This window comes from Bombina bombina, chromosome 2 (assembly GCF_027579735.1).
Source record: "Bombina bombina isolate aBomBom1 chromosome 2, aBomBom1.pri, whole genome shotgun sequence".
Lineage (NCBI taxonomy): Eukaryota > Metazoa > Chordata > Amphibia > Anura > Bombinatoridae > Bombina > Bombina bombina.
Window position 1 is genome coordinate 759,076,178 of NC_069500.1, and position 15,350 is coordinate 759,091,527.

The following is a 15,350-nucleotide window of genomic DNA, read 5'->3' on the forward strand; positions in this document are numbered from 1 at the left end:
ACAGATATCAGTGTTAAAATGTAACATATGCAAATATTGAAAAAAAATGGTTTGGAAATAGCAAAGTGCTACTTGTATTTATTGCCCTATAACTTGCAAAAAAAGCAAAGAACATGTAAACATTGGGTATTTCTAAACTCAGGACAAAATTTAGAAACTATTTGGCATGGGAGTTTTTTGGTGGTTGTAGATGGGTAACAGATTTTGGGGGACAAGGTTAGAAAAAGTGTGTTTTTTTAAAAAATTTTCATCATAATTTATAATATTTTTTTTATAGTTAATTATATTATATGATGAAAATAATGATATCTTTAAAAAGTCCATTTAAAGGGACACTGAACTCAATTTTTTTCTTTTGTGATTCAGATAGAGCATGAAATTTTAAGCAACTTTCTAATTTACTCCTATTATCAAATTTTCTTAATTCTCTTGGTATCTTTATTTGAAATGCAAGAATGTAAGTTTAGATGCCGGCCCATTTTTGGTGAACAACCAATAAAAACTGCTATCCAGAGTTCTGAACCAAAAAAAAAAGCTTAGCTGCCTTCTTTTTCAAATAAAGATAGCAAGAGAACGAAGACAATTTGATAAATTTGATAATAGGAATAAATTAGAAAGTTGCTTAAAATTGCATGCTCTATATGAATCACGAAAGAAAAAATTTGGGTTCAGTGTCCCTTTAATGGCGAGAAAAACAGTATATAATATGTGTGAGTACAGTAAATAATTAAGAGGAAAATTACAGCTAAACACAAACACAGCAGAAATGTAAAAATAGCCCTGGTCCCAAACGGAAAGAAAATTGAAAAGTGCTGTGATCACTAAGGGGTTAAGGAAAGATTTTTTGGTTTAAAAATTAAAATATTAGGCACATATTTTTTCATCATTCTAATTTGGTGTTTTTTTTTCTCTCTCAAAGCTCTGCTTTACGGATGTGCTTGTATCACAATAGCTGCATTATCGTCCCTTCTAGGTGGTGGAGTATTACAGGTATAGGTCTGGTTATAGCAATTGTGCCGTACCCAGCATACAATCTTCAGTGCTCTCTGACTGGTATCTTTATTTTATTCAGGGATCCTTCTCAGTAATGGGAGTGGTCAGTGGTCCGTTACTTGGGGCTTTTATCCTGGGGATGTTCTGTGTGTCCTGCAATACAACTGTAAGTTAATACTTATGATCAGTTCACCTGCTATATATCACAGGAATGTAAATATGTTTGATTAAAGAATCTAGAAGAATGTGTACGGATAGTCGGAACAGGGTTCAGTTCTTTAAATTGTCAACTGAGGGTGGGATGTGTATATTTATGCTGAAGACTGTATATTATGGGCTAGATTACAAGTGGAGCGCTAAATTATCGCACTCCCGCAAACAGGCAAATTTGTCACTTTGTGGGAGCTAGATAATTAACCAGCCATTACAAGTGGCTGGTTATTGCTACCGCGAGCTAGCGGTAGTAATTATCGATCTCTGGTTAATTTTCTAAAAGTGCCCCAAATGCCCTCAAAATAGAGGGCATTATAGTTTTTTATTTAAAAAAATCTAGCTTTTTTCTTAATAAAAAAAACTGCACTAGGCAGCTTTGGGGCTTTAAAGTTGGTGGGAGTGGGGTGTTAGAAAAAGAACAGCACTGAAAAGTGCCTTTACATTGCGGTCTACGGGAACTGTCAGTTCCCATAGACCGCAATATAAATATATATGTATATGCTGATATATATATATATATATATATATATATACAGTATATATATATTTAAAAATGCTGCCCATAGCTGCTCTACTTACCCCTTCACTGCGTGAGGCTCTGATGCTACTGCCATAGGAGACTATGGAAGCGCGCTCTTGTGAGTGCAATGCTTCCCTCGCATTGCGATTTACTTGTAATACCAGCACACATTATCGTGCTCTGGTATTACCAAGTGGAGCACTAATATCGCTTGCACGCAAGAGATATTTAGCGCTCCACTTGTAATCTATCCCTATGTGTATGCTATGAGTGTGATACTACTTTTTATGTTCAATGTCTACATGTGTTGTTTGTTCAGGCCACTGTGAATGACAACATAGTGACGAGTGGTAGAAATGAGGCTGATGTTCAATGATTTTCTCTCCTATCATCAGGGGGTGAGCTCAGGTCTGGCAGTGGGCTTTGGCATGTGCATATGGGTGTCAGTAGGAGGAACACTTTATCCTCCTACCCCAGAGATGACGGGAGCCTTACCCTCCTATACAGACCACTGCCCCTTATATAACTCCAGTGAGGGGATTATCTACGGGCAACTCCCTCAAAGAAACGGCACAGAACCTGAGCAGGGGTAAGACTGAGTAATCACATCACATCTTACATACCAATACATCCGTGGAATATGGATCATTTCCTTTGTTTGCATATTAGCATAGACTGCTGGTGAAGCTAGTGGGTGTAATGTCTGATTCTTCATCAGTATCTGCATTTATTTGTTTGTTTTTTTATCAAATTTAAAACCACCAACAACGTAATTAAATTAATGTAGGCAAACAAATCAAAAACCATTTATAAACAAATATATAGACTATTTTTAATGAAACGAAGGATACACAAATGCATACATATTATACACATACATGAATAATGTGTTTGGACCCTGGAAATAAATCAGGTCTACTTTATTCTCTGACATTTCATCTGACTTTCCCCTGTCTTGCCTTAAAGTATACTAAAGTAATTTATTCTTCATCACTGCCTCTGAAAGAAGAGTGTTTTATATTTTTTTTTCATTTGCCTTGTGTTTTTTTCTGTCCACCCAATGAGATGTAGGAATTATCAGTTATAGATCCTATATATTGCAGTATCAACAGTGTACAACAAAATAAACAACATTAATTCAATTTTGTTTTACTAAAAATATTTTAACATGTTTAATTCGAGCCTTATCAAACAATTGCTACAGATAAAGTCCAAACCCCATCCACTAAGGACAAGAACATGTTTAAAAGTTTTAAAGAGACACATGACCTTTAGAATAGTACATTCTATCATAGCGAGCAAAAGATCATTTTAGAATCCTTAAATTATCAAACAAAAAGCATCCTTTAGCACTCATTCAGAATCAATTATGAAACAATGTTTTCAAATTAAACTTAACATATATTCCTACTGATTAAAAAATAACTAGTTAAACATATTTTATAACATCAAATGCCATGCACTTAAAGTATAAATCCATATATGTATTAATATGACCCAATAACAACATCACAATATTGAAAATACTAGACAACCTGGGTAATTATCCCCATTGATGTAAAAGTCATTATTAAAAAAAAATATTCCTAATGAAATTCTTACTGTGACTCCTATCAAAAGCCAAATAATAGGGGATATAAATGTGGTGTTGATTCTCTATTTTCTTGAGTCAGTACAAATGAAAAGGTATTGTATTCCCATGCCAGATATAGTATTTTGTTCTGCACATTTTTGGAACAAATACCATTTTAGAATTCTCTGAAAGTCAAGACCTCAACTGCCTATTAGTGAGAGTTCACTGAGACTTAGGGGCATATCTATCAAGCTCCGTATGGAGCTTGAAGCCCCGTGTTTCTGGCGAGCCTTCAGGCTTGCCGGAAACACAAGTTATGAAGCAATTATGAATCAGCGGCATTATGAAGCAGTTATGAAGCTGTGGCGTTGCACCAGCAATTCACAAGAGCTGCTGGTGCAATGCTCAATGCGGAGAGTGTATTGCTCTCCGCATTCAGCGAGGCTCACCAGAAACACCAGTTATGAAGCAGCGGTCTAAAGACCTCTGCTCCATAACCTGTCCGCCTGCTCTGAGGAGGCAGACAGACATCGCCGCAATTCAACCTGATCGAATACGATTGGCTTGATTGACACCCCCTGCTAGCGGCCGCAAATCTGCAGGGGGCGGCGTTGCATTAGCAGTTCCCAAGAGCTGCTGGTGCAATGCTCAATGCGGAGAGCGTATTGCTCTCCGCATTCAGTGAGGCACGCCAGAAACACCAGTTATGAAGCAGGGGTCTAAACCGCGGCTCCATAACCTGTCCGCCTGCTCTGAGGAGGCGGACAGACACCTCCGCAATTCAACCTGATCAAATACGATCGGGTTGATTGACACCCCCTGCTAGAGGCCGATTGACCGCGAATCTGCAGGGGGCGGCGTTGCATTAGCAGTTCACAAGAGCTGCTGGTGCAATGCTGAATGCGGAGAGCGTATTGCTCTCCGCATTCAGTGAGGTCTGTCGGACCTGATCCGCACTGTAGGATCATATCCGACAGGCCTTTCATAAATAGGCCCCTTAATCTAACACTGCAGTACACTGACACTAGCAGTGTGGTAACAAAGTCAAGACAGTATTGGAGTTTAGTAATTGAGGTATATAAAAGTGTACTAGGAAGGTTTTCACTCACTTAATAATTATATCTATAATACTTAGGTGGAACATAATCTATAATTTCTACTCAGTGTCCTACTTGTATTATGCTGCTGTGGGATGTCTCAGCACAATCCTGGTTGGAGCCCTGGTCAGTCAGTTTACAGGTAATCCATGTTGTGGGTCTCTCTGAGAGAATGAACAATTACTTATGCTCAGAAGGTAAGTGGTAACGTGGCTGAATAACCATCCAGCTTTATCGCTTGTTCAGGTCCTATGAAGAGGGAAGACATTTCTCCAGGACTGCTCTTTTTGGACCATATCAGACAACAATCACAAAAACCAGTAGAGACAAAGAACAAACCAACAGATAGGACTCAAGGAGAGGTGAGCTCAGAATGCTAAAAAGTATCATCAAATGAAAAGCAAAAATAAAGCTTTCATAATTCAGACAGAGCGTGACATTTTACCAGACTTTTCCATTTATTTTATTATCAATTTACTTTGTTCTTTTATTATGCTTTGTTGAAAAGCATAACTAGGTTAGCTCCAGAGCAGCAATGCAATACTGAGAGGTAGCTGGTGATTGGTAGCTACACACATATGTCTATTGTTATTGGGTTTACTGTACTTCTATTATCTAATTTGCTTCATTCTCTTGATATTATTTGCTGAAATGCATATCTAAATAGGTTCAGGAGCTTCTGATTGGTGGCTGCACATATATGCCTTGTGTTATTGGCTCACCCATGTGCATTGCTATTTTTTTCCACAAAAGATATTTAAAGAATGAAGCAAATTAGATAATAGAAGTAAATTGGAAAGTTATTTAAAATTGTATTCTCTATCTGAATCATGAAAGAAAAGTTTTGGGTTTCATGTCCATTAAAAGGGATATTAAACCCAATTTTTTTTATTTCATGATTTAGAAAGAGCATGCAATTTTAAACAACTTTCTAATTAAATTCTATTAACTTCTACTATCTATTCGAATTTGCTTCGTTCTCTTGATATTCTTTGCTGAAAAGCATATCTAGATAGGCTCAGAAGCTTCTAGGGGTGGCTGCACATAAATGCCTCGTGTGATTGGCTCACGGATTGCTATTTCTTAAACAAAGGATATCTAAAGACTGAAGCAAATTAGATAATAGAAGTAAATTGGAAAATTGTATTCTCTATCTGAAGCATGAAAGAAAAAATGTGGGTTTAATGTCCCTTTATGTTGTAAGAGTATAAAAGGTATATGAACTGTTGAATGTCATAATAGAGCATCAAACATTTTTATTAAAAGACACATTTATTTACAATGTCTCATTTTATAACCTTTGCAGCACAAGACATTAAAGGAACATGAAACCCCATATTTTTCTTAGAGAAAACATATTAAATACATATTAAAAAAAAGCTTTCAATTTACTTTTATTATCAAATTTGTTTTGTTCTAGTGTAATTCTTTGTTGAAGAGATATCTAGCTAGGTAGCCAAACATGTGCACACTTCCTATCTAGATATCTCATCAACAAAGAATAACAAAAAATCTATGAAAATTTGATAATAGAAATAAATTAGAAAGTTGTTTAAAATTGTATGTTCTATTTGAAACATGAAAGACAAATTTGGGTTTTTATGTCCCTTTAAAGTGATGATAAACTCTCCCCTTTATAAAAACAGATCCGGAATTTATATGGAGTTTAAATCACCAATTGTAATGAAGATGCGATATAACTTACTTTTTACGTAGACATGAAATACAAATACCCTGCACTCCAGCCATCCTCTTCGAAAGTTATTTTTTGCGAGCTAAACTGTCCAATCAGCGCTTATAGCTACGTGGCACTTTTGTTGTAGCTAGAGTGCTGATTGGACAATTCCAGCCATTAGCTCGCAAAGAAAATGATGTTTGAAGTGGGTGGGCAGAGCACAGGATATATTAATTTCATATCTATAATAAAAAGTAAGTTACAGAGCATCTTCATTACAATTGATGAATTAAACTTCATCTAAAATGTCACTAACATTACGGATCTGTTTTTATTAAGGGGAGCGTTTACCATCACTTTAATCACATAATTCAGCCTAGCAAATTATATGTAAAATTATGCAAACTTTATGTTTTGCACTGCTATTTTGTAAGCCCAATGTATGAGGTTTTGCAAAGCAAAGCAGTTCAATGATAAACCTCTTAAAAAGCTTCCGGTATGTCCTTTGGTGTCACAAGCTAGAGCTTGTTAGCCAATAACTATGTGGGAACCCTTACAGGTGTAGGAAAGTGTGACTATGCTTAAAGTGAAGGTCAACGTCACGCAACTGCCCCACGGCATTGGATAGACTTTGTAAAATGAGGGTGGGTTTAATTAATTGAATATGTTATATTTCATTATTTGTAAAAATTTGTACCTTTTGAGCGCTCTGACGATAAGCGCAGCATTCCCGCCCGGAATCATTTCAAATTGATTGACAGATGACGATTCTTTAAAGAACAAATCCTTTTAAGAATCTTCATCTTTCAATCAATTTGATAAAATGCCGGGCGGGAGAGCAGCGCTTATTTTCGGAGCCATCAAAAGATTAAATTTTTTTAAAATACTGAAATATAACAAATTTGATGAATTAAACCCACCCTCATTTTGCAGAGTCTATCCAATGCCGTGGGGCAGTTGCGTGAAGTTGACCTTCACTTTAAAGGAACATTAAATCCTTAAAATTGTTTAGTAATGTGTAATATAACAACTTTGCAATATACTTTCATTATTGCCACATCCTGTGTACTTTACAAGTCTAACCAAGCTACTTATCTTTCTCTAATTGGCGTTAGCAGAGAACAGCTGCAAAGCAATTTCAAAGTTTCTTTTAATTTCCATGTCTTCTGTATCATGTGACAGCCATCAAACAGTCACAGACCTATAAATATATGCACATGCTTAGTAGAAGCTGGAGCCTCAGAAAGTGTAAGCATAAAAAACAGAATTTATGCTTACCTGATAAATTACTTTCTCTTGTGATGTATCGAGTCCACGGATTCATCCTTTACTTGTGGGATATTCTCCTTCCCAATAGGAAGTGGCAAAGAGAGCACACAGAAGAGCTGTCCATATAGCTCCCCCTCTAGCTCCACCCCCCAGTCATTCGACCGAAGGTTAGGAAGAAAAAGGAGAAACCATAGGGTGCAGTGGTGACTGTAGTTTAAATAAAAAAACTACCTGACTTAATAGCCAGGGCGGGCCGTGGACTCGATACATCACAAGAGAAAGTAATTTATCAGGTAAGCATTAATTCTGTTTTCTCTTGTAAGATGTATTGAGTCCACGGATTCATCCTTTACTTGTGGGATACCAATACCAAAGCTTTAGGACACGGATGAAGGGAGGGAACAAGACAGGTACCCTAAACGGAAGGCACCACTGCTTGTAAAACCTTTCTCCCAAAAATAGCCTCTGAAGAAGCAAAAGTATCGAATTTTTAAAATTTAGAAAAGGTATGCAGCGAAGACCAAGTCGCTGCCTTACAAATCTGTTCAACAGAAGCCTCATTTTTAAAAGCCCATGTGGAAGCCTCTGCTCTGGTAGAATGAGCAGTAATTGTTTCGGGAGGCTGCTGGCCAGCAGTCTCATAGGCCAAACGGATTATGCTTTTCAGCCAAAAGGAAAGAGAGGTAGCAGTCGCCTTCTGACCTCTCCTCTTACCAGAATAGATAACAAACAATGAAGGTGTTTGTCTGAAATCCTTAGTTGCTTGTAAATAGAACTTTAAAGCACGAACCACATCAAGATTGTGTAACAGACGTTCCTTTTTCGAAGAAGGATTAGGACACAGAGAAGGAACAACAATTTCCTGGTTAATATTCTTATTAGACACAACCTTGGGAAGAAAACCGGGTTTGGTACGCAAAACTACCTTATCTGCATGGAAAATCAGGTAAGGTGAGTTACATTGTAAAGCAGATAACTCTGAAACTCTTCGAGCAGAAGAGATAGCAACCAAAAACAAAACTTTCCAAGATAAAAGCTTAATATCTATGGAATGTAAAGGTTCAAACGGAACCCCTTGCAGAACTGAAAGAACTAAATTCAGACTCCATGGCGGAGCCACAGGTCTATAAACAGGCTTGATTCTGGCTAAAGCCTGACTAAACGCTTGAACATCTGGTACCTCTGCCAGACATTTGTGTTAAAGAATAGACAAAGCAGATATCTGTCCTTTTAAGGAACTAGCTGATAATCCTTTCTCCAATCCTTCTTGGAGAAAGGACAATATCCTGGGAATCCTAATCTTACTCCATGAGTAACCCTTGGATTCACACCAAAAAAGATATTTTCGCAAAATCTTATGGTAGATTTTCCTGGTGACAGGCTTTCTAGCCTGAATCAGGGTATCAATAATCGACTCAGAGAAACCACGCTTTGATAGAATTAAGCGTTCAATCTCCAAGCAGTCAGACGCAGAGAAATTAGATTTGGATGCTTGAAAGGACCTTGTATTAGAAGGTCCTCCCTCATTGGTAGTGTCCATGGTGGAACAGATGACATGTCCACTAGGTCTGCATACCAGGTCCTGCGTTGCCACGCAGGCACTATCAGAATCACAAAAGCCCTCTCCTGCTTGATTCTGACAACCAGACGAGGGAGGAGAGGAAACGGTGGAAAAACATAGGCCAGATTGAAGGACCAAGGTGCTGCTAGAGCATCTATCAGCACCGCCTGGGGATCCCGGGACCTGGACCCGTAAAGAGGAAGTTTGGTGTTCTGACGGGACGCCATCAGATCCAATTCTGGAGTGCCCCATAGCTGAGTCAGCTGGGCAAATACCTCCGGGTGGAGTTCCCACTCCCCCGGGTGAAAAGTCTGACGACTTAGAAAATCCGCCTCCCAGTTGTCTACTCCTGGGATGTGAATTGCTGAGAGATGGCAGGAGTGATCCTCCGCCCACCTGATTATTTTGGTTACTTCCGTCATTGCTAGGGAACTCCTTGTTCCCCCTTGATGATTGACGTAAGCTACAGTCGTGATGTTGTCTGACTGAAATCTGATGAATTTGGCCACGGCTAGCTGAGGCCATGCCTGAAGTGTGTTGAATATCGCCCTCAGTTCCAGAATGTTTATCGGGAGAAGAGCTTCTTCCCGAGACCATAAACCCTGAGCTTTCAGGGAGTCCCAGACTACACCCCAGCCCAACAGACTGGCGACGGTCATTACAATGATCCACTCTGGTCTGTGGAAACACATTCCCTGAGACAGGTGATCCTGAGACAACCACCAGAGAAGAGAATCTCTGGTCCCCTGGTCCAGCTGTATTTGAGAAGATAAATCTGCATAATCCCCATTCCACTGTTTGAGCATGCATAGTTGTAGTGGTCTGAGGTGTATCCGTGCAAAAGGGACTATGTCCATTGCCGCTACCATTAATCCGATTGTCTCCATGCACTGAGCTACAGATGGCCAAGGAATGGAATGAAGGGCTCAGCAAGTGGTTAAGAGTTTTAACTTTCTGACTTCCATCAGAAATATTTTCATTTCTACCGAGTCTATCAGAGTTCCTAGGAAGGAAACTCTTGTGAGGGGGGAGAGAGAGCTCTTTTTGATGTTCACCTTCAACCCGTGAGCCCTCAGAAAGGCCAATACAATTTCCGTGTGAGACTTGGCTCTTTGGAAAGTCGACGCCTGAATTAAGATGTCGTCTAGATAAGGCGCCACTGCTATGCCCCGCGGTCTTAGCACCACCAGGAGGGACCCTAGCACCTTTGTAAAAATTCTTGGAGCAGTGGCCAACCCACTAGGGAACCAAAGGAAGAGCCACAAACTGGTAATGCTTGTCCAGAAAGGCAAACCTGAGAAACTGGTGATGATCTTTGTGGATAGGAATGTGCAGATACGCATCCTTTAAATCCACGGTGGTCATATATTGACCCTCCTGGATCATTGGTAAGATTGTCCAAATAGTCTCCATCTTGAATGATGGGACTCTGAGGAATTTGTTTAGAATTTTAAGATCCAGGATTGGTCTGAAAGTTCCTTCTTTCTTGGGAACCACAAACAGGTTTGAGTAAAAACCCAGCCCTTGTTCCACAATTGGAACTGGGTGGATCACTCCCATTGTATGTAGGTCTTCTACACAGCGTAAGAATGCCTCTTTCTTTGTCATGTCTGTAGACAGACGAGAAATGTGGAACCTTCCCCTTGGAGGGGAGTCCTTGAATTCTAGAAGATATCCCTGGGATACAATCTGTAAGGCCCAGGGATCGAGTACATCTCTTGCCCAGGCCTGTGCGAAGAGAGAGAGTCTGCCCCCTACTAGATCCGGTCCCGGATCTGGAGCTACCCCTTCATGCTGTCTTAGAGGCAGCTGCAGGCTTCTTGGCCTGTTTACCCTTGTTCCAGCCCTGGTAAGGTTTCCAGGCTGACCTGGGTTAGGGAGCGTTACCCTCTTGCTTTGCAGCAGGGGAGGATGAAGCGAGACCGCTCCTGAAATTCCGAAAGGAACAAAAATTATTTTGTTTGTTCTTTATCTTGAAGGACTTGTCCTGAGGGAGAGCATGGCCTTTTCCCCCAGTGATTTCTGAAATAATCTCTTTCAATTCAGGCCCAAAGAAGGTCTTTCCTTTGAAAGGGATGTTCAAGAGTTTGGATTTTGACGACACATTGGTCGACCAGGACTTTAGCCATAGCGCCCTGCGTGCTAAAATGGCGAAACCTGAATTCTTTGCCGCTAACTTAGCTAGTTGGAAAGTGGCATCTGTGATAAAAGAATTAGCTATCTTAAGAGTCTTAATTCTGTCCATAATGTCCTCATATGAGGTCTCCGTCTGGAGCGCATCTTCCAGCGCCTCGAACCAGAAAGCAGCTGCAGTAGTTACAGTAACAATGCACGCAATAGGTTGGAGAAGAAAACCTTGCTGAACAAAAATTTTCTTAAGTAAACCCTCTAATTTTTTATCCATAGGGTCTTTGAAAGCACAACTGTCTTCAATTGGTATGGTTGTATGTTTAGCAAGTGAAGAAATAGCCCCCTCCACCTTAGGGACCGTCTGCCATGAGTCCCGCATGGGGTCAGAATAGGGGAAACATTTTCTTAATAACCGGAGAGGGAACAAAGGGAATACCTGGTCTATCCCACTCCCTAGTAACGATATCCGCAATCCTCTTGGGGACCGGGAACACATCAGTGTAAACAGGAACTTCCAGGTACTTGTCCATTTTACACAATTTCTCTGGAACCACCATAGGGTCGCAGTCATCCAGAGTAACTAATACCTCCCTGAGCAATAAGCGGAGGTGTTCTAGTTTAAATTTAAAAGCCTATATATCTGAATCTGTCTGAGGAGAGACCTTTCCTGAATCGGAAATTTCTCCCTCAGACAGCACATCCCTCACCCCCACTTCAGAGCGTTGTGAGGGTATATCGGATACGGCTACTAAAGCGTCAGAATGATCATTATCTGTTCTTAAAACAGAGCTATCACACTTTGCAGGTAACACGGCAGTTTAGATAAGAACTCTGAGAGGGTATTGTTCATAACTGCCGCCAAATCTTGCAAGGTAAAAGAGTTAGCCGCACTAGAGGTGCTAGGCGTCGTTTGAGCGGGCGTAACTGGTTGTGACACTTGGGGAGAGGTTGACGGGCTAACCTCGTTACCTTCTGTCTGAGAATCATCTTGGGCCACATTTTTAAGTGTAACAATATGATCTTTAAAGTGTATAGACATATCAGTACAAGTGGGACACATTCTGAAAGGGGGTTCCACCATGGCTTCTAAACACATTAAACAAGGATTTTCCTTGGTGTCAGACATGTTTAACAGACTAGTAGTACAACAAGCAGGCTTGGAAATCACTTTAATCAAGTAAAAACACACTTTGAAAAAAACGTTACTGTGCCTTTAAGAGCTAAAAAAGGCACACAATTTTGCAAAACAGTGAAAAATGCAGCAAACTTTTCAAAATTTTTACAGTATGTACCTAAAGCATTAGTAAGATTGCACCACTAGCAATAAAAACGATTAACCCCTTAATGCCCAAACCGGATCGACAGTAAGATGTGGCCCTACCTTCCCTTAGGAACCAGATTTGTGGGGAAAAAGCTTCTTATAGGCCCTCAAACTGCAGCAGGACCCTCCATGTGAAACAGCCTGAACTTCTGGTCAAATATAACTGTGCAACAGAGGCGCAAAATTAGGCCCCTCCCACCTCACTACGGTGCTTGTGAGGCCTAAAGAAACACTCCAAAGTGTTTTAATATTAGCCATGTGGGTAACAACCCCTGAAAGAAACCCAAAGTAACCTTCAAAGTATCTCAAAAAACGATATTTTCAATAAAAAACATTTGCCTTGAAAGTAGTGTCAACCAGCATAAACTAGCCCTTTCATGTAAGCTTGAAATTCCATACTTAGTCTCTGAATACAGCTTACCCTTCCCTCATGGGGATATTATCAGCCTTCTCTAGCATTATCACAGTCTTGTCTAGAAGAAAAAGGACTGAACATACCTTATTGCAGTCTAACCTGCAAACCGTTCCCCCCAACTGAAGTTTTCTTGTACTCCTCAATCCTGTGTGGGAACAGCAGTGGATTTTAGTTACAACATGCTAAAATCATCTTCCTCCCTGCAGAAATCTTCATCTCCTTTCTGCTAGAGAGTAAATAGTACACACCGGCACCATTTAAAATAACAAACTTTTGCTTGTAGAAAATAAAAACTACATTTCTAACACCACATTCACTTTACCCTTCCGATTGCTTAGAGCCAGCAAAGAGAATGACTGGGGGGTGGAGCTAGAGGGGGAGCTATATGGACAGCTCTGCTGTGTGCTCTCTTTGCCACTTCCTGTTGGGAAGGAGAATATCCCACAAGTAAAGGATGAATCCGTGGACTCGATACATCTTACAAGAGAATGAGCCCATAATATGATAATGGAAGTAAATTAGAAAGTTGTGTTTTGTAATACTCTATCTGAATTATGAGTTTAACTCCATGTCCCTTTAAATGTCACATTAATGTAACTTTAAAAAAAAACTGATGAAATGCAGGGAACACAATAGATTGAAAGGACATGAAACCCAATTTTTCTTTCCATGATTCAGAATACAATTTTGAAAAAAATTCTAATGTACTTCTATTATCTAATTTGTTTTATTCTCTTGGTATCATTTGTTGAAGGAGCAGCAATGCACGACTGGTTTCTAACTGAACACATGGGTGAGCCAATGACAATCAGTATATATATGCAGCCACCAATCAGCAGCTAGAACCTAGGTTCTTTGCTGCTCCTGAGCTTACCTAGATAAACCTTTCAGCAAAGGATAACAAAAGAAGGAAGCAAATTAAATAATATAAGTAAATTGGAAAGTTGTTTAAAATTATATGCTCTGTCTAAATCATGAGAGAACATTTTTGGGTTTCATGTCCCTTTAACTACTATAACTTCTGTTCACTTGTGTGGCAAATATAGACATTGGTAACTTATAATAGAATAAAATAATGTCCTACAAAAAAACTTCACATATGTGTCTAAATAATTAAAATCAATATGAAAAAATTTCGATTGTGTGTATTCGATCTAGCTAAAAAATAGAAAATAAAAATAACATTTGAAAAGCAGAAATAAAATTAGATTACCAAATTTCAAAGGATTTTCTTTCTTATAAACATTTGATTGTCCAAAATGAATGCTTATAGGACTAGGTGAAAAGCACACTGGTCTAAAAGAGGCTGCTCCTGGGTGGTAAATCGCCATAGAACTAGCTGATGAGCTGTTGTTCGTTCCTGGTAGAGCGCTTCTCTCTTTGTATGCAATATATATATATATACTGTATATATATATATATATATATATATATATATATATATACACCCACACACACACACATATACGCATTGAAGCCCTTTTCTGTCAAACACCTTGCTATATCCCTTTGAACCCTTAAAATTTTTTTATTAATATTTAAATTATATTTTTTATTAAAAAGTGTATATACAGTATGTATATATATATATATATCTTTATATATATATATATATATATATATATATATATATATATATATATATATATATATATATATATATATGTTTGTGTAATACTTTATTTTAATGTGTTTTTTTAACCCTTACACAGTTTTGACTTTCACACGAGCGCAAATTATGTTATTATAGGTTGCGCTAGAGCAATGTTGGCCGCACTAACACTTCTCTGGTAAACATGCTTTACCATCGACTTGTAATATTTAGTCACGCTCTAATGTTAGGACGGCCCAGCAGTGTTGCGTACTGTGACCCATGCTGTCATTAGCGCGCTACTTGTAATCTGGCACTATGTTGTTTTCTAAAAATGTTTGTTTTTTTAATAAAATGGATATTCTAGTTACTCTTGGATGATATAACCAATGAATCTGGCTTTAGTAAAACCTGGCTATATATTACGCTCAGAGATTTTAGTTTCTATTTTTGAAACGTTTGTCTTCTACAGGAATCTCCCAGGATGAAGGAAAAATCCATTAACTTATCCAATCAGTTGAAAAAGGAATATAATGGTTTATTACTTGATACAGAGAAATGCAGTTCCCGTGCTACAGAGATATGCCACAATGCCAAAGACAGCTGTCTCTAAGACTTTCTCCGTCCATGGATGGAAAACAAAATTGTGCTTGTAGGACAGTTCAGCACTGCTTAACTGGAGAGAAGATCTGGCATTTCACTGAGACAAAATCTAATGTTATAAATATAGATCACAAGCATGTTAAAAACAAGGAGTTTTATATCCAGTTTATATATAAATGATCATGACTAGAATTAAGAAATTGACTTCTAACAAACTGGATCTTTTCTGATCTAGAGGGAAAGACTAATACATCTTTATATGATGATGGAACAAAAGGAAGGTGTTTGACGAAAAAAAAAATGAATTAGGTGATTCCAAACAGTACGATTATAAATGATAGATTTCGGAAAATTGGAAGCCCCAAATTTTATGCAGTACTAATTTTTGT

The 15,350-nt window shown here is 38.7% G+C and overlaps 1 protein-coding gene across 1 annotated transcript in view; it reads left to right on the top strand.

The window, feature by feature from the left end:
• SLC5A5 (solute carrier family 5 member 5) overlaps positions 1 to 14,971 on the top strand; it is a 93,777-nt gene extending 78,806 nt beyond the window's left edge. Inside the window, exons 10-15 of the mRNA XM_053700041.1 lie at positions 920 to 990; positions 1,073 to 1,159; positions 2,122 to 2,315; positions 4,435 to 4,538; positions 4,643 to 4,758; positions 14,831 to 14,971. Of these exons, the coding sequence (XP_053556016.1) occupies positions 920 to 990; positions 1,073 to 1,159; positions 2,122 to 2,315; positions 4,435 to 4,538; positions 4,643 to 4,758; positions 14,831 to 14,971 (713 nt within the window). The remainder of the gene's footprint in view (positions 1 to 919; positions 991 to 1,072; positions 1,160 to 2,121; positions 2,316 to 4,434; positions 4,539 to 4,642; positions 4,759 to 14,830) is intronic.
• Positions 14,972 to 15,350: the final 379 nt, after the last annotated feature.